Raw genomic sequence first — 27,602 nt, 5'->3', positions numbered from 1 at the left:
TGCAGTTTCAGAAAACAATCCCGCCACAGACCAGGAGAAACCTCGTCTAAAGTCAGTGACGCGTTATTCAGATGCTATTTTAAGGGCGCATGCTTGGCTATAATGTAGCGTGAGCACAACACACACACACTTTGCTTCTCTCATCTACACACAGACACAGCAGTTCACATTTTTAGAAAACCATACATTATTACAAGGAACAATATTAACACACGAGGGAAATCATTGTGGTGTCCATGAAGATGTGAAAAAATAGGCATAAATCTAGCTTACACATTTACCCAAATTATTATACGCCTGTTTAAGCGAAGCTAATCTGGGTGTGTTTCTCCATCCCCAATGTCACTGTGTTTTACGGCCCTGACGAGAACGTCGGTCTCCTCAGCTGTGAACCGCTCCTGGCAAATCCGCCGTTATAATAGCAATCCGCCATGGAACAAGCACGCCTGCTCTTAAAGGGAATGTGAGATGATGCTCTGATTGGTTTATTTCACGTTACGCCCCAAACCACACCTATGAGTAATGAAGCTACTTCAGACCAACACATTTTAGATTTGCGTCGACAAAGTTACTGGCGGTTCGCGCTTGATACTTGCGTTTCAGATCGTTAAAATAGGGCCCAATAAGTCACAATTACCTTTTTTACTTTTTTATTCTTAAGCTTCCATAGGACACTTTCATTAAAAAAGTTGCCAGTCAGCATCAGCATTTTTTATCATTTATTGCCCCCCACAATATTTTGTTGTATAATCATGTAAACAGTCAATATATGAAAAGAAGGAACAGAGCCTCTGCTTCAAAAACCAAAACAAAACTAGCTTCATGCATTCTTTTTTTATCTACACTTGAATGTGAGTAAGTTTGGTTAGAAAAAGCAACATTTTGAAGAAAAGCTAAGAAACTTGCGTCCGGATGGGATTCAGAACGATGATCATAAACACAGATGGAGAACATCGAGTCCATCAACACCTCAAAGCTCAACATTTCATTCTGTAACGTTACGCAATTTTGAATTATATGCTGATATTTTACATGTGCGTCAGCAAAGCTTCTATCGCTTCCTCTTCTCCTGTGTTTTGATCCAGAGATTCAGTTCTCTTTGGCGAGGAAAGAGTTAAGATCATAAATCCAGCTAAATTTAATGTACATTTATAACAATATACTTAAAATGATGTTGTTGTTTTCCAGCACAAATATCTAAACATTCTTAAATCAATATATTTTATTTTATTTTACACATTTTACAGAAAACAAAAAATCTTCAGTCATTTTGCTTCTCCAGTAAATTTATCTTGGATTAAGAATGTTCAGATATTTGTGCTGGAAAACGAGACAGAAACACTGAGGAAGAATATCATTGTTTGCAGTGTGATGATGATGATGATGATAACGCAGCAACATGTGAATGCCAAACTAATAATATTACTTGTGCTGAGCGCTGTTTTGTAAGAGTCACTTTTTATGGAGAATATAACCAAATCACTCACTTATGAGCTTGTGATTATGCTGCATTAGGCGATAGACTGGAAGGTTTGTGAAGGGGTTTCCAGTGTCCAGTCAGTGAAATGAGTTTGTTCTGCTGGTGAAACCGGTGCGTTTCTCTCTGCGACTGAAACACATGCAAACATGGTCAGTTTAACACTTATTACAGAAACTTTGATTAGATACTGGGTAAATCTCATGAACTTTACCTAAATACAATAATTTAACAACAAACATTAACAAACAACAACAAACATTAACAGAAGTACAACACATTCAACCATAATGTTAAAATACTTAAAAATGTAAATAATATGAAGTTTTTTCATTACATTTATGAGAATTTGGAGGAGAAAATGTGCTTAATTGTCATGAAAATTGGGTCACATGTCACCCCATAATCAAAAAATAATATATATATATGAAATATAAAAATATATATTTAGCATTAAAAAATTATGTCTGTTAAATTTTTTTATACTGCAACATTATTTTAATGACAATTATTCACATAAATTCTCAAACTGTAATGTAATGCTAAAAAAAAACATTGATTTAAATTTTAAAGTATTTTTACGGTATGGTAGTATTTGTTGTACTGCCGCTAATGTTTGTTGATTTAAAATAATTAATGAGAATAATAGGAATAATAATTAAAATTATAATAATAGGAATTAATAACTCAAGTACATATTACAGTAATGAGAATTTGGTTGAAAAAGCATTATAGTCATGAAGATAAAATAATCAAATGAGTAATTTTGATGTGATGTGTGTTACTGTCTTTCCACGTGGCAGAGTAATTTAATTCCATTTAAGCTTTTATCTGACGCCATTTTGTCACAACCTTGAATTTAGGTTAGATTGCCAATTGGTTATTGGTCAATCATATAATAGTTTAGCAGCGCATTTGATTATTCTTTTCAACTCTTTACTTATATTTTACCCGTTCATATTAGGAAGCTATGTCTCTCTTAGGTCCTTGTTTAACGCGGGTCTCACGATCACAATCTCGTCAGCTTCGGTCACCAAACAGAGGTAACTGCTATATACCTGAGATCGCTCGCATTCACGCTTACACACTCAAATATATTTTTAGTGGTTGCATACACTTTAAATTAAAGTAACGTTTACTTCAGTAGAGGTATGGCCACTGTTACAGATATAAGTCAACCATCTTTACTTGTCTTATAATAGCTTTGGATTGGCCATGCCGTGGTTTCCCACGCACACCTATCTAAAGTAACATTAAATTAAAACTGAGGTAAGACACCCAGATTTAGGTTGGCCAAACAGCACTTTTGCTGCCCTAAACGGAAATTAACTTCTTGTCTTTGCAAACCAAGTACACTTGACTCAGTGCCAAATATTAGTCGTAATCTGAAGCAAAACTTGCGGTAACATACGAATCCGTTTAATCTACTTGGGAAAGCAATTTCGGAAGAGTCAGTCGGAATAAAATCAAATGTAACAATTGTATTATGTCAGGTAAATGTATCATGCCAATTTCATAATCAGTTCAAAGATACTCAATACAATAACATCAAATGCTCAGAGATAAAGAGTAAAAGATGAAGGTTAAACCCGACATTTCGAAAAATAGTCTTTGAGATCCTTACACATTATGGGCTGATGTGAGCTACAGAATCACCTCTTCAGCATCTCCCTAAACACTCAGACCAAGGCAGAAACCTCTTCTCAAACATGAGTTCACAGTGGGAATTTGCATTAATCACCGTCCCAGACTTACTGGAGACAGAGGTTGATTTACATGGAAACATTTGCTAACAATGGGTTTACACCTTTGAGAGTAGGATGCCATTTCCCTGGAAGACACGCCCTCCTCTGTGTGCCAGCTATCTCTAAACTCTTCAATACCTTATTACCTTTTGGTTTCCTTCTTTGGGAATGAGACGTTTGTACCAGTCGCACTGAGACATTTCAAATGATACCAAACATGTGTAGTACTCGATGATAATTATTCACATTAAACCATATAGATTCTTGGGTGAATGTTGGTGATCTCAGCATGAGAGAGAAGGAGTGGGGGAAGAGGGGAAGAGGGGAAGAGGTGTAGATTAGGATGATTCTGAGGTGAGACTTGCGTCTCGAAGAGTGAGTTCAAATGTTAATGTCCTTTGCCCTCTCTTCCAGTTTTTGCAGTCTTACACTTTTCATGAGATTCACTGGAATATAGTTGATTTGTCGCAGTGTTTTCTGGACTAAATGTCATATATTGTCTGTAATGTCTGTGTTTTTTCTTAGACTCCGGTGTCGTAACAGAGGTCACCAAACAGATTGATGAAGAAGAGAATATTGATGAAGCAGAGAAAATTGATGAAGCAGTGAAAGGTTTGACTCTGGATTATCAGTAATGGAGTCTGACACCATGAAAACGTGTTCACATGTGCTTTTGTGTTTCTCCAGTTCATTCTAGAGGATTTGATCTTTCTGATGCTTTCAGTGAAGATACACGTAAGTGATAATCTCAAAGCTTTAGTGCATTTGTGTATTTACATTCTCTATCATTTAACAGAAACTACACCCATTATTCCTGAGCTTTCACCTTCAGAAGTTTGGATTAATTAATAAATAAATGAATGCTGGGCAACGATTAATCGCATCCAAAATAAAAGTTTGTGTTTAAATAATATATGTGTGTGTACTGTGTCTAACTATTTTCTATATATAAATACACACACATGCATGTATATATTTAAGAAAAATTTGTTATTTATATATAAAATATTTATATTTATATATAATATAAATGATGTATAAATATATATACAGTATATACATGCAAATATTTCTTAAATAGATATACATATATCATGTAAACACAAACTTTTATTTTGGATGCGATTAATCGTGATTAATTGTTGCCCAGCGCTAATATAAATACAACTAGAATATTTAACTTTTTAATGCATGCTATTCTGAATGCAATGAATTTCAGACAGAGTGATTAATCAGAGATTTTTGCTCACAGAAGAGGTTGATATCGCAGATGCAGACAAGCAGAGCGCAGATCATGGCAAAGGTACGCCTCTTTTTGTCATATTTACGTGGTGTTTTGCATTTAGATCTTACATCTTTAAACTTATTATGCATTATTTTCAGGTTTGGTCAAATCAGTCGAGTCTGGCCTAAATTATAAGCCTTTCAAAGTAACTGCTCAAGGTCATAAAACACTCAAAATATATGTGTTTGTAGTCAATTAAATTACTTTTTTTTATGTTAATTAAAAATGTAAGGGTAAAAAAAAAAGACAACCATTAAAGTGTAAAATGTCGGTAATCACGGTTTCTGTACACTGCAAAACATTATTTTAGTACTCGGTGTTTCTGTCTTGTTTTCCAGCACAAATATCTAAACATTCTTAAATCAAGACACATTTACTGGAGAAGCAAAATCAATCCTTGTTTACTGAAAAACTGATCAAAATGAAGTGAGTTTATGCTTAAAATGAAAAATAATCTTGTTTTCCCTTTGAATTAAGATGATTTTTCTGCCTGCATTGGCAGATATTTGTTCTTGTTTTAAGCAGAAACTCACTTAACTTTAATAATTATTTTCAGAAAACAAGACTTAATATCTTCAGTCATTTTGCTTCTCCAGTAAATGTATCTTGATTTAAGAGTGTTTAGATATTTTGTGCTGGAAAACAAGACAAAAATAAACTATTTTTTGCAGTGTGCGTCAAAGTGACAAACAACTCATCAGGCTTTTATAGACAGGATTTGTTATCTTTCCCAGAAACAAGGAAAAATAGATCATAAAAAAATGTAAGCAATGCATTATATTTAATTTATAATGTCTAGGAAACATGGTAATTGTATTTTCTTCATATTTCACAAATATGGTTATTGCCAATATTTATGTTTAATCTCATTGTTCCCTCTACTATTACAGCTCACAGTGCAGGAGCCGCTTCTGGGCCAAAAGGTATCATACTTTTAAATGATATTAAATAATATTTAATATACACAAGCTCCAGGTTTTTTCCTCGTGTCTCTGTGATCTTATGGTCTGTAGATGTGGTTCTGGTTCCTCCATTGTGTGTCTGTGGGATTATTTTCACCCGTTTTATGATCACGCAGGTGAACATTAGTAATTCTCATAGACTTTAGTCGGGTTAGACGTCATACTGAATGAAAACGAGGCTGTGAGGGACAGACTTAAAGTCTTTACATTGGCAAGCTCTGAATAAAAGTCCTAGATCACATGATTTTCACAGGAAAGTTTCATCAGTATGTTGTTAAACAACATTACAGTCCATTGAACACACTGTATTTCTATTCCTCACAGCCTTATTCCTGTTCCTAAGAATTAACAGCTATCCTGATTAAAGTCTATATTTATTGATGTGAAAGAAGCACTGAAGACAGTGAAGCATGACTTAACAAACACAAAAAATAACACGATCATCATCCGCATGAGTTGATCATCTATAATACCTGCCGCTCCACCCAATAACACACACAGAACAAACACACATCAACTGAGACACACGTCACGTTTGCGTACAACACACGCATTGACCTTATAAAACACAAACAGTCTGACTCATATCATCTAACATGCTCCATGAATGAAAGAACACAATAGGAGTGGCATGTCGAAATTATGAGATGAAGACAAAATTACGGCATATTAGTCGAAGTCAAAGTCATAATTACAAGAAAATTGTTATGAAATCCAAAGTCTAAATTATGAATTATCCTATTGGGGATTCACATTTATTAAACACAAACATTCTGACTTATATCATCTAATATGTTTCATGGGAGAAAGAAAATAATCTGAGTTTGGAGCGACATGTCAAAATAATGAAATTGAATACGATACAAAATATGATAAAAAAAAATGGAAATTGACATTAAAGTGAAAATTATGACATAAAGTGTCAATGGAATTGAGAGATTAAAAAATGATTGATTATCCTTTTGGGTTGACGTTATAAAACAAAAATTCTAAATAATAAGTCGAAATGATGACATATGTCATAAAAAGTCATAGTTGTGAGAAAAAAAGTAAATTATCTGTCGAAATGGACAATTATGAGAAAAAAGTTTAAATTATCAGTGGAAATTGAAATAAAAGGTCATAATTATGAAATAAAAAATCTAAATTGACGGAGATTGACGTTATGGAACAATAACATTCTGACGAATATCATCTAAAATGTTTCTTGGAAGAGTGAAAATAATACAAGTTTGGAGATGAAAAGTCAAAATTATTATTATTATAAGTTACGAGATTAAAAAGACGAAATTATGACATAAAATATCATGGTATTGAGATTGAGGTTTTAAATCAAAGATTCTGATTAATATTATCTAACATGTTTCATGTTTGAATGGTTTGGAGCGACATGAGAGCGAGTCAGTGACGACGGGATGATCGGGAGTCAGTTTTTCCTTCATAATCTCAGGGTTGTTTGTGTGTCTGTGTGTGTCTGTGTGGTTGTTGTGTGTCTGTGTGGTTGTGTGTGTGTGTGTGTGTGTGTGTGTGTGTGTGTGTGTGTGTGTGTGTGTGTGTGTGTGTGTGTGTCTGTGTGGTTGTGTGTGTGTGTGTGGTTGTGTGTGTGTGTGTGTGTGTGTGTGTGTGTGTGTGTGTGTGTGTGTGTGTGTGTGTGTGTGTGTCTATGTGGTTGTTGTGTGTGTGTGTGTGTGTGTGTGTGTGTGTTTGTTTGTGTGTCTATGTGGTTGTTGTGTGTGTGTGTGTGTGTGTCTATGTGGTTGTTGTGTGTGTGTGTGTGTGTGTGTGTGTGTGTGTGTGTCTGTGTGTGTGTGTGTGTGTGTGTGTGTGTGTGTGTGTGTGTGTGGTTGTTGTGTGTCTGTGTGTGTGTGTGTGTGTGTCTGTGTGTGTGTGTGTGTGTGTGTGTGTGTGTGTGTGTGTGTGTGTGTGTGTGTGTGTGTGTGTGTGTGGTTGTTGTGTGTCTGTGTGTGTGTGTCTGTGTGTGTGTGTGTGTGTGTGTGGTTGTTGTGTGTGTGTGTGTGTGTGTGTGTGTGTGTGTGTGTGTGTGTGTGTGTGTGTGTGTGTGGTTGTTGTTGTTGTGTGTCTGTGTGGTTGTGTGTGTGTGTGTGTGTGTGTGTGTGTGTGTGTGTGGTTGTTGTGTGTCTGTTGTGTGTCTGTGTGGTTGTGTGTGTGTGTGTGTGTGTGTGTGTGTGTGTGTGTGTGTGTGGTTGTTGTGTGTCTGTGTGGTTGTGTGTGTGTGTGTGTGTGTGTGTGTGTGTGTGTGTGTGTGTGTGTGTGTGTGGTTGTTGTGTGTCTGTTGTGTGTGTGTGTGTGTGTGTGTGTGTGTGTGTGTGTGTGTGTGTGTGTGTGTGTGTGTGTGTGTGTGTGTGTGTGTGTTTGTTGTGTGTCTGTGTGTTTGTTGTGTGGCAGTGTGTGTCTGTGTGGTTGTTGTGTGTCTGTGTGGTTGTTGTGTGTCTGTGTGTGTCTGTGTGGTTGTTGTGTGTCTGTGTCTGTGTGTGGTTGTTGTGTGTGTGTGTCTGTGTGTCTGTGTGTTTGTTGTGTGTCTGTGTGTTTGTTGTGTGTCTGTGTGTTTGTTGTGTGTCAGTGTGTGTCTGTGTGGTTGTTGTGTGTCTCTGAGGGAATAAAGTGCACTTGAGTCTCTGTTTGTTCTCTCAGGATCAGTAATCAGGTTCAGTCTTGTCTTCCTCCTCTTTGAGGGCTTTTCCCTCAGTCACTGCATGGAGGGGCCGATCTGATGTTTCTCTGCAGCAGGGCATTGTGGGTAATGCTGCATTAGTGCCTGTGATGAACACTGAAGCATGGAAATATCAGAAATTCAGAAACAAACAATCACATTTTTGCCAAACCTTTGCCAGGTAAAAAAACAAACAAAAAACATTTATATTGAACATAAATGTTCTAGATTTCCTATTCTCTAAAATGTCTCCAGGTTTGACCCTCAGACCTCCTGTAATACAGACACACATTTACCCAGTTCCTCCTGGGACTCTCATGCTTATGTAAATTGCATATCAATATGATCCATATGATAACTCATGCAACACTTGCCAATACACTTGAAAGAGGTTTCACGTGAAATGTCTTCTTAAACCTACGGAAGCCTATTTTCACCACATAAAAAATAACAATCTTTGGTAAATCATAATAAGAAAGAAAGTCAAAATTGTGAATTAAAAGTCAAAAATATGAGGAAAAAAAAGTCAAAATTGTGAATTAAAAGTCAAAATCCTGACTCACAATTATGACATACTAAGTCATAACTGACATAAGAAGTCAAAATTCTGAGATAAAAGTCATAAAAAGTCATTGTTTTATGTTAGAATTTTTAATTTTTATGTCACTTTTTATGAGTTTAAATGGGATTCCATGTAAATCTGAAGTGGCTGTACTCTAATGCTGCCATCTAGTGGATCATTGTGTGAATCTCTTGTTACTGCCCATCCACTGATATTATACAGTATAAACATAATGAGTGTTGTTGAGCTGACAGACTGATGTTGGAAAAGAGCTTTGTGAAAACTCAGAGTAAAGAGCTGCAAACGGGTTCAGAACGATGATTAGGAGATAACGTCTGTGAACCATTCCTCTTTAATCTGTGTTCTGACTTCAGGGAACGAGCAGATCTTTTGTGTGTGTTCGATTGGGTGGAGCGGCAGGTATTATAAAAGATCAACTCATGTGGATGATGATCGTGTCATTAGTGGTGTTTAAGTCAAGCATCACTGTCAGTAGTACTCAGTGTTAGGGGTTTGCCAAAATCCCTGTAAGTGAAATGTATTTTAATGCAGGAACCTGAGTTATATCTACAGACCAGAAGATCAGAGCTGCGAGAGGGAACTCTTCTCATGCAAAACAGTGAATTTCCATGCAGAACCCCCTTAACGACTACCTAGCAACACCTTGGCAACCACCCAGAACCCCCTAACGTCTATCTAGCAACGCCCCTAGCATCCACTACGTATCAACATCCTAGGAACCACCCAGAACCCTCTTGTGACTACATAGCAACGCCCTAGCAACCACTCAGGACCCTTAACGACTACCTAGCAATGCCCTGTCAACCATTCATTATACTCTAACAACTACCTAGCAACAACCCAGAGCTCCCTAATGTCTATCTAGCAACACCCTAGCAACCACCCTAACAACTACCTATCACCCTATCAACCAGCCAGAATCCCCTAACGAATACATAGCAGTGCTGTAGCAACCACCCAGAACCATCTTATAAATGCAATGCAACTCCCTAGCAACCATTTAGAACCCCTTAATGACTGCCTAGAAATTCCCCCATCAACCATGCATAATAGCCTAACAGCTACCTAACAATGAGATAGCAACCACCCAGAATCCCCTAACAAATACATAGCAATGTGCTAGCAACCACCCATAACCCCCTAATGACAACACCCTAGCAACTGCCTGGAACACCCTTAATGACGACCTAGCATTGGCCTAGCAAACACCCAGAATGCCCAACAACTATGCAGCAACACACTAGGAGCAACACATAACCCCCTTATTGACTACATAGAACTGCCCTAGTAACCACTCAGAACCCCCTAATGATTACCTAGCAATGCCCTAGCAACCATCCAGAACACCTTAATGACTACATAGCAATGCCCTAGTAACCACTCAGAACCCCCTAATGATTACCTAGCAATGCCCTAGCAACCATCAGAACACCTTAATGACTAGATAGCAATGCCCTAGCAACCATCCAGAACCCCCTAATGATTACCTAGCAATGCCCTAGCAACCATCCAGAACACCTTAATGACTACATAGCAATGCCCTAGTAACCACTCAGAACCCCCTAATAATTACCTAGCAATGCCTTAGCAACCATCCAGAACACCCTGACTACTTAGAAATGGCCTAGCAACCACCTAGAGCTCCCTAACAACTACCTAACAACCACCAGGACACCTTAATAACTACCTAGCAACCACCCAGAACACCCTAATAACTCCCTAGCAACGCCCTAGCAACCACCCAGAGCACGCGAACAGCCGTATAGTAACGTACTGTGTGGTTTGGTTTGGTTCTGTTCCAGACAGTGGATCCGGTACGGTTGTTGGTGTCGTCTGTGGGATTGCAGTAGCAGCTGTTGGTGCCATAACCGGATACTTCACCTATCAAAAGAAGAAACTGTGCTTCAAGGTCCAGAGAGGTCTGTGGCTCGCCTCACGCTCTAGAGGAGAATCAGTAGCACATGATCATAGTTACCTGTCATATGCATCTAGTCCGTATGTTAATTGTTGAATGAGAACATATGCTTTCTCTTCAGGCGACCCAGAGAGCGCCAAAGAAGAGAACGGCACTCAGAGCGACCCACAGGGTGAGCCAATCACAGCTTATTTACACCTTTAAAATGTGTTTTTCACTGAATATTGTCACATATATGGCATTAGATAGCAGCATAAACAAGTGCTTCTCGAATGGTGGGGAGAAACAATGATGAAAGCGAATCATAAAATACACTAACCACATATTCATGCATAATTTTGGCATTAAAATAAATAGTTAACTCTTTCATACAATAAACAATTCCAGTACTGTTGGTTTGCCACGTGATGGAAAACCCCCGTCACATGATGTAGAGCCGGCAGAACCTGATTCCACCAAGAGCAACATGTTCCTGGATCAATATCTTTGTTGTTCCTGGAACAACATTCCAATCAACCAATCAGATTTGAGGGACAAGTTTACAGTTTATGTCAAGTTTAGGCTGACAACATCAGTTATTCACTTATCATTTCACTCTGATTTTAGGGAGACGTTATGGGTGGGGTTAGGTATAGGGGTTAGGATTACATTTTCGAACAGGAATGTTGTTCCAGGATCAACAAAATATGTTGACCCAGAAACGCTTCTAACTCTGCAAAATCAGGACGTGCTTAGAGCTGCACGATTCTCAACAAACTAAACAAAATAACACACTAGAGGTTCTGACAACTGTTAATTGCTGCAGTCTATTTAAATGTTTAATGAATCTGAATGAATTATTTTAAAAAATCAGGTTGAGTGAATGATTCAATGACTTGTTTCATTACTAGATGAATCAGAATTTTTGGAACGAATCTCTTGAATGATTCAATGACTCACTCATAATGACTTCACTTGTTCCATTACCGGATGAATCAGCGTTTTTGAACGAATCTCTTGAATGATTCAATGACTCACACATTTTTAACAGTCACTTGTCGCCACCTACTGGTGTAATGATGTAATTGCAAATCTTTATTTGAAGCATCAAGTTACTTTCAAAAGGTGATTTACTCTATTTTGATCACTACCGTAGACATCAGTGTTTCTATCCGAACTATAAACTTTTGGACTTGTCAAAGGTTTAATAGACAGAGATGAATCTTTGTCATTTAGGAATAATATCGCGCAGGTGTTTGAATCCAGACCGCAATCTTTAAAGGGATACTCCACTTTTTTTGGAAATAGGCTCATTTTACGACTCCCCCAGAGTTAAACAGTTGAGTTTTACCGTTTTCGAATCCATTCAGCCGACGTAATGATATGACGCAGCGCCTGAAAATAGTCCCCAGCTCGGCAGACTATAGGGTCGACTATTTTCAGGCGCTGCGTCATATCATTACGCGGCAGCAAAGTTTCTTGATTATTACGCAGGAATGAGAGTATAGTTCCAAGCCATATCAGCCTAGAAAATCGCAACTTTTAATTTTCCGTCGGTCTTAGTACACGATGTAACTACAGAAGAGTCAAGTTTTAAATAGGAAAAATATCAAAACTCTTTGGTCATTTTTTTGAGAGAGATGCTAATGGTCCTGTCCGATTCAATGATCTATGCTAAGCTATGCTAAAAGTGGTACCGCCAGACCCGGAGATCAGCTGAATGGATTCTAAAACGGTAAAACTCAACTGTTTAACTCTGGGGGAGGTGTAAAATGAGCCTATTTCCAAAAAAAGTGGAGTATCCCTTTAAACTGTTAATCGCGCAGCTCTATACTGATGTGAACTGCTAACTGTATGTTTGCATTCTAACGCGGATGTTTATTCTGTTTTTCACACAGTTTTAAGCACCCTCCTGGACTCACCCTAACTCTGCCGGTGAACGCGGGTCTGCGGGCCGAGGATTCCCATGAAGCTACTGTGAACCGGTGCACATTTGAATAGCACATCATAACTACTCGTTCTCATCTCGAGAATAAGAGTGAACTTCACAAACAATTCATGTGTTTTCATGCATTCACAGTGCAGCACAAACGTTCATTTAGAGCTCCTGACGCAGATTATGCTTTCATAACACCCTTCTCCCACTGCTTCGACTGCAGTTCTGAACTAGCACATAGAACTGTTAATAACTTGTTTTGAATGTAATTTCACATAGTTTGAATGGGACGGGATGCGTGCACGTGTATGCATGTGTAATTCGACAGCCTTTCTGGAGAGGCATTTCATTGCGTTACTTTAAAAAGTGTCATGTAGTTTCATCACTGTGTCTTTAATCACACAGTTTTGTTCGATGTTTAATTGTTGCCGCTGATATTCATAAAAAGCAAATCTCACACCCTGGAATGATTCACTTTGAAATTGTGTTGTCTGACCAAATAGAATTCATAGGATTTTTTTCTTTCTATTTTGTTTTTGTTATTTTAAATTCTGTAAATAATTGTTGAGTTTGAATAAAGGGTTGGTTACATTAAATGACCATGTACACAGTTGATTGCACACAGTTTCATAATGCAATGATTTAATGACACAAACCAGAACTGCACAAACATCAACTTTAGAGGAAATATGATTCATTATTGTAGCTATATAACAATAATAACAATGCAAATTATTTGTAATAATTATTATAAGTTATAATAAAAAGGTGTCAGTGTTACAGTGTAATTATACATTTAAGTACTGAGTAATAATAATTAACTACATGTACTTACTGTAGGGTTAATTGCATGAAATCATGCATAATTTAAAGTTATTACTACAGTAACTACGAGTAATGTGTAACACTGCAAAATAAAGTGTTACCAATAATAATAATAATAATAGCAATAATTTACATTGTGGTATAATGCATAATATTATTACATTCAATGTTACAGAGAAAACAAGTAAAACATAAATTAAGTGTTCCCTTTAGAAGCAATTAACCTTCTATGAGGAATTATTTCTCATTATTGTAACCATGGTGAACCACAGGATTAGCTCATAATATTACTACTAATAATAAACTCAATGTAAATAATTATTATAATTATTAATAATAGTCGCAATAATTTACAGTGTGGTATTATGCATAATAATATGCTAAATGTAGAGTCATATTTTTTAATCATTGCACACATTTAAATAAATATTTGAGTTGTGCAGAAGCAGCTTTTCCAGGCAAACAACATGAGCGATGTGTGAAAGCAGACTTTGGGACTTTGGTAAAAGACTCTTTGTTCGAATCTACCGTGTAGTGTCGACTATCAGCGCACACTGATTTAACACACTCTGTTTAGAATAAAACAAACAAGTATAACAATCACACAGGCATGTGTCGAACAAACTGCACTCATTCTGTTCACATTAGCTGATAATTATTAAATAAACCGAGCCAGTATGGTTCGCGCATTAATATATGCGTCTATATGTGAGTGTTTACGGTAAGTGCGTCTTTCGCGAGTGCGCTGGGAATGTGAAATATCCTGTCGGTAAAAGAGAGAATGAAGTCAAGTCACATTCATTTATACAGCGCTTTAACAACATAGACTGATTCAAAGCAGCTTTACAGTGATACGAGGAGAGTGAGTGTAAATCCTGTGAATAATCGAGGAAACTGACTTTTTAAAGCAAGGTGAGCATATAAAAGAAACCTAAAGAGAGAATCTGAGCTGCATGAAATGAAACGCATGTATGTTTGTATGTACTGTATGATCCTGCTGTTAATGATTAGATAAGCTGATGTTCAAACTCCAGCAGAAGCGCGTGCGAGTGTTGTCATTTCCGTGATCACGTGTTCTCCTGTGTGTTCTCCTTCTGCGAACATGTCAATCTGAACATGTCAATCATCTCACCTGCAGTTTAGAGGAGCTTCATCTCCAGATGCTGCTGATGGACAACACGAGCTTAAGGTTTCGTGCATCTGCAGATTTCATCAATCATAACACACACGTGTTGCTGTTAGAGAAACTGAGCTCTGGTGTTGCTTTTGCAGGGTTTTTGCTGGTTTACTGGTTCTGTTCCAGTCCAGCTTGTGTGTCACACACGCAGATCCTGATTTCAGACCCAACTTCGTCCTGATGATGGTGGATGATCTGGGCATTGGAGATCTCGGCTGCTATGGCAACGACACCATCAGGTGAATGAAACTGCACTTAATAAAAGAATAACTGGATTCTGTCATCATTTACTCGCCCTCGTGTTGTTTCAGACCCTATGGGGAGAGTGGGGTGATTTGTGCCGGGGGGGAAGTGGTTCCACCCCTTGTTTCTGGAAAACCATAGAAGAAATTGGTCATGTGACCACATAATTTTGAAAAGCAATCACTTTTACTCATCCTCCAAAGAAGAGAGACACATGGCACAAGAGTTAAGCACATTTTAGTGCAAAAAACAGTTTTTTCCCTTTCAAAGTAAAATTTCTATGATTAAGGTTTTTTGATTGTAGTGTCTGAACAATTATAGACAAGCTTGAAAACATTTCACACATGTTTTAGTGCTTTAGTAGGCTACACAATGAGTCTATACAGTTAGCATGATGTTAGCTCTTAACTGCTGGATCATGCTAGTTTTTCAAACTTGTGGGTCTGGGGTGATTTGTGCCAAAGGGCCTGGGTTAAGTTGTGCCAGATCCAGACCACCTAGACCTACATACTCACAGGGGATAATCTTGAGAAGTGAGGAGATGGGCATGCCTCATCATTGTTTGACTTAGGCCTGCCTGCTATTTGTTTAATTTAGCTAACACTGATTTCAGTTTTGAGTTTGCACTATGTTATTAAAGAGAAGTTTTATTCTGTTTTTAAGTGGCTCAATAGGATGTTTAGAAATTAGCCTAGTCACTTTATTCTTATATGTTACATAATTGACAGACAGCGCTATGTCAACAGGCATCTATTGCCAAAGCCTTTTTGCCTGAAATGCTTCACAAATATCATATATTGTGTTGCTATGGTGCTCTAAATGGTTGCTAGGGCGTAGCTTGATAGCTTCACAATGATACTGAGAGACTGATTGGTCGTCTGAGTAAAATGAGCCCGCCCCCTTGTCTCTATGACACTGTGATCCAGAGTTATGTTCAATACAATATCCCTATGCAATTGACCATAGTAGGAAAAACGCATGCTATGGTATTCCAGGGGGACAATATCTAAATAAACCTTAAATGAGTAATTTTGTATTGAATTTATCTTGCTTTCATATAGCATTACGGTTCATAACATTAAAATGTTCTGTTTTACTTCAGAAATCACTGGCACAATTTACCCCCAATGTATTCCCCCAAAGGCACAACTTCCCCCGCACCAGGGGCAAGTTGTGCCATGAGACCACTTTTTTCCCAAAAGCTATATTTCTGAAACAATTTATTTCAGATCCAAAGTTATTGTTCTCAGGGATGCACCACATCCTGAAATATATGCACATCCTTAAGTTGAAGGCATTACTGCCATGGCCTCACTTTAAAGTCACTTTGAGTAAAAACTGGCACCCCACTCTCCCCCTATGGTGTTATTCTGTCCTTGGAATATGAAAGGAGGATTTATAGAATCTTCATGCAACAATAGTTTTTTATGGATGCAGTTTTTTTTTTTTAAATAATAGATTTACTTATGCTTTTTGGCAAAATAATAACTGCAAAATCATTAGATTACAACAAATGTTAAACCGGTGTATGTAATACATAAATGTAATAATTAAAAGCAATAATAATAATAATAGTCAAATCAGATTTGCTGCTCACTGTAAAAATTGTGCAAACAATATGCTAAATAACTTAATATGTTAACCCAGTAATGCCATTGTCTGGGCTGATCTATAGAGACCCACCAAATGGTGTCATTTATTGGTGCTCCTGTGTGAATTAATATGGATTAAAACATGAACACATCTCTGTCAATGGGGTCCAAAAAAAAAAAAACTTGATTCAAAGACAAAACGAGATTATTTTTCTGACCCCATTGGCAGATATTTGTCTGATATTTCGCTTCATTCTGATCAAATTTTCAGCATGCATTTCCTAATATCTTCAGTCATTTCCCTTCTCCAGTAAATGTATCTTGATTTAACAATGTTTTAGATGTTTGTTCTGGAAAACAAGACTCATTTCTTGCGGTGTAGGTTTGAAACATTGTAAACTGTGTTTTCCGCTAGTGTATTAATGCGCAGATGTTGTTGTGATGTGTGTGAAGGACTCCAAACATCGACCGTCTGGCCGCCGCCGGAGTGACACTGACCCATCATCTCTCCGCCGCTCCTCTCTGCACTCCCAGCAGAACCGCTTTCATGACGGGCCGCTACGCTCTCCGCGCCGGTGAGGAAACACTACCGTCCTTTATACAGAGGGAACATTATTTGTGAATATGATTTCACATAATGCCCAAATATATAAGAAAATATTTAGTGGTGGGCGTCTTTTTGCCAAAAAAGACAGACACTTAGTGCAAATATACGCTCCGTTATCGGAAATGTAAAAAAGTAAAGGATTTTTTTTTTTCACTTGCTTGGGCCCCATAATGCCCATTGGATAATCTGGCCCTGGGTGCCCCCCTATTGGCTGGTACTCGCCCAATCCCGTCTATGGATAATCCGGCCCTGCACTTTACAATAAGATTTAGGGGCAGATTTACTAAACAGGGCACATTAGTGTGAGAGCGCAGATTAAAGAACACAGTCAGATCATTTCCATAATGACCAACACAATCTAGCAGGTAGCGTCTGGTTTAAGACGGGCTTTTTTGGGGCAGTAAATAATGGCGCAAACACTAGTACATTGACAAGCGCAAACCTTAGTAAATCACCTTGCGTGATTCATTTAAATACTCTCCTCCCATGAATGTTGCGTCTGAAAGGGAAACTCCTACAAATACATATGCAATAATATCAGCCAGAAGAATGACCCTGTCCTCGCCTTTCCAGCGCTGATTCTTCACTGCGTGTCTGTAGTAAATCCAGACAGGAGGTTTTAGTAGCGCTGGAGCAAGCTGTTAGTAAATCTAACCCTTAGTTGGTTAACTACATTAGTTGACATGAAATAACAACGAATAATACTTCTACAGCATTTATTAATCTTAGCTAATGTTAATCTAAACATCTACTAATACAATATTATCAGGGCTTGACATTATTTTTTGCTCACCTGATACTGTGGCTTGTGGTTTTCCAAAGTTACTCAGCATTTTCACTGCCACAGTTTTGACACCGATACCATAAGGGAAAAACGGCCGTATAGATATTTTTTATATCATCTCATAATTTGGCTGCATGTTTATTAGGCCGCTGTCACTTTAAGAGCTGACGCACGGATCCATGATACTGTTACACATGCGTTTTCATTCTCATCTGTTTACATTCACTTAAAACAGAACTGACTGTGTTTACGTGAATACTCGGCAAGTTTTGACAACACTACATTGCACTTAGTTTATTATTTCAGATGCCCTTTTAAAAGACTACAATTGAAAACTGTATATATTATACATAAAATTCAAGTATTAAAGTCAAAAGCTGTACCTGTTGACATTACAGGGTTCCTATGCAGTTTGGAAAAATATGGAATTGAGTAAAAAAAAATTTTCCCCTATTCAGTTTTCAAGAATAACACAGAGGAATGAAATCACTGGAATCACTTTCAGAACGATCTTTTCCAGCTGATAAATGATATAAACATTGACAGCCAATCAGAATCCATCCTCAAGTTTTGTCGTTCTGTTGATGGATTCTGATTGGCTGTCAATGTTCATATCATTTATCAGCTGGAAACGATCGTTCTGAAAGTGATTGCAGTGATATTGTTCCTCTATAATAGTTGTGCTGTGGACTCTGAGTCTCAGATTGAGTGTTTTATACAGTAATGTGTGTGTGTGTGTGTGTGTGTGTGTGTGTGTGTGTGTGTGTGTGTGTGTGTGTGTGTGTGTGTGTGTGTGTGTGTGTGTGTGTGTGTGTGTGTGTGTGTGTGTGTGTGTGTGTGTGTGTGAAGGTCTGGGCAGCACAGGTCGAGTGCAGGTGATTCTGTTCCTCGCTGGATCAGGAGGACTTCCTCCGAGCGAAACCACCTTCGCTAAACTTCTGCAAAAGCAGGGTTACACCACCGGCATTGTGGGTAAGACACTTAATACATACTAGTATAAGGGTGAATCAGTCGCAAAGGAGTCCATAAATTATAATATGCATAACAATTATTTAATACATAAAGAAAAATATTTATGCCTATAGTAAAAATGGCAACACTTTACAATAAGGTTCATTAGTTAACATGAACTAATAATGAACTGCACTTATAAGCATTTATTAATCTTTGTTAATGTTCATTTTAACATTTACTAATACTTTATTAAAATCTTGTTAACATTAGTTAATGCACTGCGAACTAACATGAACAAACAATGAACAGCTGTATTTTAATTAACTAACATTAACAAAGATGAATAAATACTGTGACAAATGTATTGCTCATGGTTAGTTCTGCCAGAAAGACTCGGGAGAATTAATGCTGTAGCATAGACATTTATTAATGAGCTCAGCAAGCAATCAAATTCTTTGGCGGAGGCCCCGTTCATGACTCGAATTCCAGGGGTATTGAATCAGCGACTGCTGACTGAAGATGAAGGCAGGGGCGCCGCTCACCCCCCGAGGCGATGAAGGGGGCCATCTGGTGGTGGTGGGGTGGATGGAAGGGAGGGCGTCTTGAAGACTTCAGGTTGGAGAGGAGAGCCCATTTAGTGATGTTGGGGATGGTGATGGTGGACACCTGGGTGGTCGTGATGGGGGGGATGGAGGAGAAGATCCGTCTTAGTGGTGGTGGGGAGGAAGGTGGTGGCTGGAGCAACAGCATCTGCGGACTCAGATATGAGTAAGTGCTGCCCTTTTATGCTACAGCAAGAAAATGAATGGGTAGTTGAAGAGGCAATTAGTGACGTAAATGATTGAGTCTCCCTGGCAGAACTTGCGCTAGCTTTATTTCATGTTAGTTAATATATTAACTAATTAACCTTATTGTAAAGCATTACCGTAAAAATTATTATTATTGCATGCATAAAAAAATGATAGTATGCATAAAGAAAGTTTGAAGAACGCGTTGGTTTCTCAAAATATATTCTGTTTTGTTCCACAGAAAAAAAAAGAAAGCAGTGTTATTTTAATATCATGGATATACAATTGATATTTTGAATTAGTTTATATTTTTACATTTTCTGTTTTCACTTTTAGTTTTTTAGTTTTTAATGTCTACTTTTTTTTAAATGTCACTTTTAGTTTTAGTTATTTTATTTCAGTTCACCTAAAACATTAGCATTGGCTCATCATTTACTCGCCCTCATGTCGTTCCAAACCCATAAGACTTTAATTCATCTTTGAAACACAAATAAAGGCATTTATAAAGAAACCTGAGAGTTTTCTGTCCCTCCATTGACAGGAAACCTAAACTTAGAAATCTACAAAAAAAGTTCATAAAGGCGTCGTAAAACAAACCCATATAAATTGAGCATTTTAATCCAAGTTTTGTGTAGCGATATGATCGCTTTGAATGATGAACAGGTTTAATAGGGTGAATAAATGATGACAATATACATTTTTGGGTGAACTATCACGTTTATTTTATTTCGAGTAAAAGCGAAGGTTTTAGTTTAGTTATCGATAACTCTAAAAGAAAGTCATGCAGGTTTGGAACGACTCAAGGAACTGAGAGTAAATGATGAGCGAATCCACATCTTTGGGTGATTTTTATTTTTTATTTTTTGTAGTGTGACACATTTTAATGACAAATAAGCACATTTCCCTCCCACGTTATTATGAGTTATCTCATTTGGTTATATGACTTCCTGAGGTGGTGAAATATATAATGTATATAATTTTAGCATTAGCCTGTTGACTGTCAGAAAAGGACACTTGTTGAGCTGTTTTATTAGCTTTTTTCCCCCATTACATATTTATTTCAAATTTCTTCATTGTATTTTTCTGCATGGAACATCAAATCAACAGATAACAACACTGGCTTTATGAAATGATCATTCCACACTGTTAATACCCCAATACGAACCTCCCTCAAATCAGCAACCAACATCTTCCAATAAGGGAAATAAAAGAAAAACAACAATGCAATATTGATATCTTAACAATAAAACAATTTACAAAAAATAAATAAATATTAAAAAAATTGATCAGGGAAGGATTCTCATCTTAAGTGTCTTGAGAGTTAGCCAGTAAATAATCTAAAAAGGGGCGCCAGAGTTTATCAAAGGTCCAATGGTTATTGAAGAACCTGGATATTAAACCTGGTTATTAAAGAACCAATGAGTGACAGTCTGATTTTTTCCAATTTAATGCAAGTGAACACTTCTTTCAGCCTTGGATCAAAAGAAGGGGATGAGGCATGTTTCCACTTCAAAAGGATGAGACGTCTCGCTAGTAAAGTAGTAAAGTAGCCTTTTGAACCGGTACTGAAAGGTTCCCATCACATATTATAATTCATCATCATAAATTAGGTGTCGTTCGAAAGCTTAAACACTCAAAAATCATCCTGTGAAAACTGTTAACAGGTTAAACTGAGTGTGATGTTCACTCTTTAGGTAAGTGGCATCAGTGTTTAAATCCGAACTATAAACGTATCCAGTTCTCTGTGATAATCTGAGCTATTGTAAGACAGAAATAATGGTTGAAAAGACTGTTTGTGAAGCTGTTTCATATCTATACATGACTACGGCCATCTCTGGCTCAGAACGCAGATCTGAATGTTCGCTGTGATTTTGTCAAAGGTTTAATAGACGGAGACGAATATCTGTCGTTTAGGAATAAGATCGTGTGGGTGTTTGAATAGATAATGTGTTATTGAAGTGCTTTCGCTTCTGCTATAATGTGCTGAGGTGTAGAGAGGTCTAAAGGGTGGCGGGTTAACAGGTTAAACTGTGATTTTGATGTGTTCACTCTTCAGGTAAGTGACATTTAGGCGTCCTTGGTGTCGTTCGAAAGCTTAAACACTCAAAATTCATCCTGTGAAAACTGTTAAAGGGGTGGTATAATGCCCTTTTCACTAGCTGTAAAATAAGTCTCTGATGTCCCCAGAGTGTGTGTGTGAAGTTTTAGCTCTAAATACCCCACAGATATTTTTTATATTATTCATGTTAAAGTTGTCACTTTTTGAGGATGAGCAAAAACACTCAGTTTTTGTGTGTGTCCCTTTAAATGCAAATGAGCTGCTGCTCCCGGCACAGAGGGCGGAGCTACAACAGCGCGTGTGTGTGTGTATGTTTATGTAGCTTATGTGTCATTGATTAGCATATTCTGTCTTGATAATCTATAAATGGCGTTCCCGGGGGCGGGGTTTATGTAAATTTTAGGGTTAGTGATGTCACTAACCCGGGAGGAAGCTTGTGTAGTTCCTACCAGCCGTTTGTTGTAGTCCTTAAAAAGCGATTTCTTTAAAAGCAGATATCTCCCTTTGCTTTGAACTTTGAGCGTTGTAACTTTGCAGATGTTGTTTATGCTCAAACAGCAACATTACACACTAACTAAAGTTAGAAAAGTTAAATCATAATCAACCACCTGATTGTCCTGATTGCCAAATGTCCTGATTGTCTTTACGGTGTGTTCACTCACTCTTCAGGTAAGTGGCATTTGGGAGTGAACTGTGAGAGCAGGAACGATCACTGCCACCATCCCAACAACCACGGCTTTGATTTCTTCTACGGGCTTCCCTTCACCTACTTCAACGACTGCCAGCCTGGAGAAGGGAAAGATGTCCTGGTGGACCTGCAGGAGATGCTGTGGAATATTTCTGCGCTGGTGGCGCTCGCGTTCCTCACGCTGCTTCTGGTCCGGGCCGTCGGGCTAATGCAGATCCGCCTGACGCTCCTGGTGTTTCTGGCCGTTCTGTTGCTGCTGAGCTTCTCGGTGTGGTTCGTGCCCTTCGAACTCCTGAGGACCTGGAACTGCATCATCATGAGGAACGGCGAGGTGGTGGAGCAGCCGCTGAACCCGGAGACGCTGAACGCGCGGCTCATGAGTGAAGCGGAGCAGTTCGTGGAGAGGTGGGCTGAAATTCTCTAATTCTGACATTAGAATGCTGCTAGCATGTTGCTAACATGATTTAATGCATTGCTAGCATGTTTTGACAGGTTGTTAGCATGATTTAACACATTGCTAGCATGTTTTAACATGTTGATATCATGATTAGCATGTTGTTAAAATGATTTAACATGTTGCTAGCATGATTAGCATGTTGCTTACATGATTTAACACGTTGCTAACATGATTTAAACATATTGCTAGCATGATTTAACATGTTGCTTGCATGAATTAACATGTTGCTTACATGATTGAACATGTTGCTTACATGACTGAACATGTTGTTAGCATGATTTAACATGTTGCTTACATGATTTAACATGTTGCTTGCATTAATTAGCATGTTTCTTGCATGATTTAACATGGTGCTAGCATGATAAGCATGTTGCTTACATGATTTAACATGTTGATTGCATGATTTAACACATTGCTAGCATGTTTTAACATGTTGCTATCATGATGAGCATGTTGTTAAAATGATTTAACATGTTGCTAGCATTATTAGCATTTTGCTATCATGTTTTAACATGTTGCTAGCATGATTTAACGTTGCTTGCATGAATAAGCATGTTTCTTGCATAATTTAACACATTGCTAGCATGTTTTTAAATGTTTTAGCATGTTGCTAGCATAAATTAGCATGTGTCCAAAGATTTTAAGTTTTTTGTTATCATTATCTTCAATGATTAAAAAAAAAGCAAAAATAGAGATTCTCATTAAATATTACTGTAATATAATTAAAAGTCTAAATTAAAAGTATTTATAACAAATACTAAACATTTTATATATATATATATATAAATATCGATTATTTTTTTTTGGTAAGCAGGCACATAGCAACTGCTTAGTAACCCTTCAACAACTACCCAGAGCACTAGGCAACCGTCAGGGGCAGTTAGAGCAGCTCGAGCGGTTTAACCACGGTCATTCACTAACGAACGAGTACATGAATGTGTCAATCTTTAGCATGTTTGTTCAGAAGGCTTGAGGAAAAGACAGTGACTCATTTATGATTAACAGTGAATCGCACGCAAACATGTTCAGATCACATTTATATATTGATGTTGGGCTAAAATAGAAATTCTCATTAAATATTACTGTAATACAATTAATTAATTTATACTTAAATCAAAACAAAATTAATTAAGCAACCACATAACACCTGCCTAGCAACACTTAAGCAACCACCCACAACACCCTAATATCATCCTAGCAACGCCCTTGCAACCACACAGAACATCATAGTATAATCCTAGCAACCATCCAGAACAGCCTAATATCATCCTAGCAACACTCTAGCAACCACCCAGAACACCCTACCAACACTTAAGCACCCACCAAAAACACCCTAGTATCATCCTAGCAACATCCTAGCAACCACACAAAACATTATAGTATCATCCTAGCAACCACCCAAAACACCTCAGTATCACCCTAGCAATCACCCAGAACATCATATTATCATCCTAGCAACCACCCACAACAACCTAATATCATCCTAGCAATGCTCTAGCAACCACCCACAACAACCTAATATCATCCTAGCAACGCTCTAGCAACCACCCACAACAACCTAATATCATCCTAGCAACGCTCTAGCAACCACCCAGAACACCCTAATATCCTCTTTGCAATGCCCTAGCAACACCCAAAACACCCTAGTATCATCCTAGCAACACCCTAGCACCCAGGACTAAAACCACCCAGACCACCCCAGTATATCCCTAGCAATGCCCTAGCAACCACCCAGAACACCCTATCAACCACATATCAACTACTTATGAACACTTTAGCAACCAGCCAGAAGACCCTAGCAAACACCTGTACATGCACTTCACTTCAGTCATTTTAATTATGATCAATTAATTTACCACAATGCAAACAAATGTATTTTTTCACTGCAATTAAAAAATAGTTAAATTATAAAGTATTTTACAATTTAATTATCGTTTTTATTACTGTAATAAAAATTGGATTTGTTTACAGTGAATTAATTTGTTCTATTTAAATGCCACACAATGCAAAACAATCTTTAAAAACTTGATGTAAAATATAATTTCTCATTAGTTTATTTATATTTTGTGCTGATGTGTTCTTTACATGTTTGCTGAGGTTCACCCGTGAACAGGAAGCTGTAAAGCTCATCTGCATGCATGCTTGCTTAATAATGTGGTAATTCAGACACTAGACCTGTCCGGGCAGATCAGCTGTTCGTCTCCCGGCGTTCCCACGCTCACGATTATGGGCTGTTTTTTTGTGCCTGCCGTGGGAAACGTCTTTGGTTTCTGTTTAGAGTGATTGTTCCTCATGTGATTTATGATGTCAGAAACCGAGACGGGCCCTTCCTGCTCTTCCTGTCATTTGCACACGTGCACACGCCCCTCTTCGTGTCCGAGAGATTCGCCGGGAAGAGCAAACATGGGCTGTATGGGGACAACGTGGAAGAAGTGGACTGGATGGTTGGTAAGAGATGAATTTCTGTTCTTTCCGACCCATGCTAACAGTGATAACAGTAAATAGACAAATTCACCAAGAAAAAAGAAAGCAAATCAAACCAGCAGCACTATAGCAACCACCCAGAACACTCTTGCATCACCCTAGCAACCACCTAACAACACTATAGCAACAACCCAGAACACTCTAGCATCACCCTGGCAATGCCCTAGCAACCATCCAGGACACTTTAGCAACCACCTAGCAACACTATACCAACGACCCAGAACACTCAAACATCACCCTAGCAATGCCATAGCAACCATCCAGAACACCCTAGCAACACTATAGCAACAACCTAGAAGACTCTAGCATCACCCTAGCAACAACCTAACAACACTATAGCAACAACCCAGAACACTCTAGCATCACCCTAGCAACCCTCCAGAACATCCTAGCAACACTATAGCAACCACTCAGAACACTCTAGTATCACCATAGCAATGCCCTAGCAACTATCCAGAACACCCTTGCATCAACCTAGCAGCACTATAGTAACAACTCAGTAAACTCTAGCAGCACCCTAGCAACCATCCAGAACACCCTAGCAACCACCTAGCAACACTATAGCAACAACCCAGATCACCCTAGCAATGCCCTAGCAACCACCCAGAACACCATAGTAACCACTTAGCAACACTATAGCAAGAGCCCAGAACACACTAGCAACACTATAGCAACGGCCCAGAACACTCTAGCATCACCCAGAACATCATAGTTACCACCTAGCAACACTTTGGCAACCATCCACAACACCCTCACAACCACCCACAACACCCTCACAACCACCGATTGTATTGCATTGTGGCATTTAGTAATAATTGTGCAAACAAATAAATGTTTATTACTGCAATCAAATATTCATTAAATTGTAAAATACTTTAAAATGTATTTTTTTTTTATTGATAATAAAAATGAGATTTGTTTCCAGTACATCACTTATAATAAAATAATTAATAATTAATTATAATTAAATGTCATAATGCCAAACAATCTTTAAAAAAACATTCACACAAAATATAACTTCTCTCTCTTTTCTTCTCATGAATCAAATGTAACAAATCTGTAACAATTAATGTAAGAAACATAAGAGCTCCGGTCACGTGATCTCGACAGCTCAGTCACATCAGGTGTTTGATCACAGGTAGAATGATGGAGACCATCGAAAGGCTCGGCCTGTCGGAGAAAACCTTGACGTACTTCACATCTGATCACGGCGGCTACATCGAAGACCCTCAGAGAGGAGGCTGGAACGGGATCTATCGAGGTACGAACACATTCTGTCATCATTTACTCAGCCTAAACCTGCGTGAACCTGTGAAACACCAGAGCTGACGTGCTCTATTCAACATCAACACTGCTGGATGCTCTAACGGGATTGGCGGGCAGCACAACAGACCAGAGTGTTTGATTTGTTTACAAATAATTTGATGTTTTACTGCTACAATAAAATGTCATTCTAAATACACAAATCCGCATCACTCTTGCATCACCCTAGCAACCACCAAACAACTCTATAGAAACAACTCAGAACACTCTTGCATCACCCTAGCAACCACCTAACAACACTATAGCAACAACCCAGAACACTCTTGCATCACCCTAGCAACTACCTGACAACACTATAGCAACAACCCAGAACACTCTAGCATCACCCTGGTAATGCCCTAGTAACCATCCAGAACACCTTAGCAACCACCTAGCAACACTATACCAACAGCACTCAAACATCACCCTAACAATATCATAGCAACCATCCAGAACACCCTAGCAACACTATAGCAACGACCCCAAACACTCGCTGAAGGAGTTCACGCTTCACACATGGTGCAAAGCTCCAAAAAGAACAGAAACACAGACAAATACACAACATGATTCTGTGTTTTCACTGACCCTCGCATGTTTAGGTGGTAAAGCCATGGGCGGCTGGGAGGGAGGGATCCGAGTGCCGGGAATATTCCACTGGCCCGGGCGTCTCACCGCGGGTCGACTGGTGAACGAACCAACCAGTCTGATGGATGTTTTTCCCACAGCGGTGAAGCTCGCCGGGGGGGCGCTGCCGGAGCACAGGTACACCCTAGCAACCACCAGGACACACTTGCATCACCCTAGCAACCACCAGGACACCCTTGCATCACCTTAACAATGTCCTAGCAACCACCCAAAACACCCATGCATCACCCTAGCAACCACCAGGACACCCTAGATACCATGTAGCAACACATGAGTAAACACCCAGAAGTCGTAACCTTTATTTATAGAACACCCTAGCAACACTTTAGCAACCACTCAGAACACTCTAACATTACCACAGCAACCACCATGAACACCCTAGCAACCACATAGCAGCACCTAACCACTCAGAAGTCAATACACCTTTATTTATAGAACACACTA

At 38.4% G+C, this 27,602-nt stretch overlaps 2 protein-coding genes across 6 annotated transcripts in view; both read left to right on the top strand.

The window, feature by feature from the left end:
• Positions 1–13,149, top strand: part of LOC311298408 (uncharacterized protein) — a 30,625-nt gene extending 17,476 nt beyond the window's left edge. For 2 of the 4 annotated variants that reach the window (XM_084421273.1, XM_084421274.1), the window contains exons 12-18: positions 3,748–3,834; positions 3,910–3,957; positions 4,475–4,525; positions 5,398–5,430; positions 10,526–10,642; positions 10,760–10,810; positions 12,516–13,149. In XM_084421273.1, coding sequence (XP_084277399.1) covers positions 3,748–3,834; positions 3,910–3,957; positions 4,475–4,525; positions 5,398–5,430; positions 10,526–10,642; positions 10,760–10,810; positions 12,516–12,544 — 416 coding nt within the window. In that variant the 3' untranslated portion in view covers positions 12,545–13,149. The remainder of the gene's footprint in view (positions 1–3,747; positions 3,835–3,909; positions 3,958–4,474; positions 4,526–5,397; positions 5,431–10,525; positions 10,643–10,759; positions 10,811–12,515) is intronic. The other 2 variants (XM_084421275.1, XM_084421276.1) reach the window with 1 other exon arrangement.
• A 997-nt stretch (positions 13,150–14,146) lies between these two features.
• arsh (arylsulfatase H) overlaps positions 14,147–27,602 on the top strand; it is a 16,519-nt gene continuing 3,063 nt past the window's right edge. Inside the window, exons 1-9 of one of the 2 annotated variants that reach the window (XM_084421272.1) lie at positions 14,147–14,290; positions 14,517–14,567; positions 14,651–14,794; positions 16,844–16,965; positions 18,631–18,753; positions 22,252–22,675; positions 25,039–25,175; positions 26,350–26,472; positions 27,113–27,275. In XM_084421272.1, coding sequence (XP_084277398.1) covers positions 14,539–14,567; positions 14,651–14,794; positions 16,844–16,965; positions 18,631–18,753; positions 22,252–22,675; positions 25,039–25,175; positions 26,350–26,472; positions 27,113–27,275 — 1,265 coding nt within the window. In that variant the 5' untranslated portion in view covers positions 14,147–14,290; positions 14,517–14,538. Of the gene's footprint in view, positions 14,291–14,403; positions 14,568–14,650; positions 14,795–16,843; positions 16,966–18,630; positions 18,754–22,251; positions 22,676–25,038; positions 25,176–26,349; positions 26,473–27,112; positions 27,276–27,602 lie in introns of those variants that run through there. The other variant, XM_084421271.1, reaches the window with a different exon arrangement.

The sequence above is a fragment of the Rutilus rutilus genome (genome assembly GCF_951802725.1).
Source record: "Rutilus rutilus genome assembly, chromosome: 10".
Lineage (NCBI taxonomy): Eukaryota > Metazoa > Chordata > Actinopteri > Cypriniformes > Leuciscidae > Rutilus > Rutilus rutilus.
Note: the sequence above shows the minus strand (reverse complement) of the source record. Positions and strands in the feature narration are given on the sequence as shown.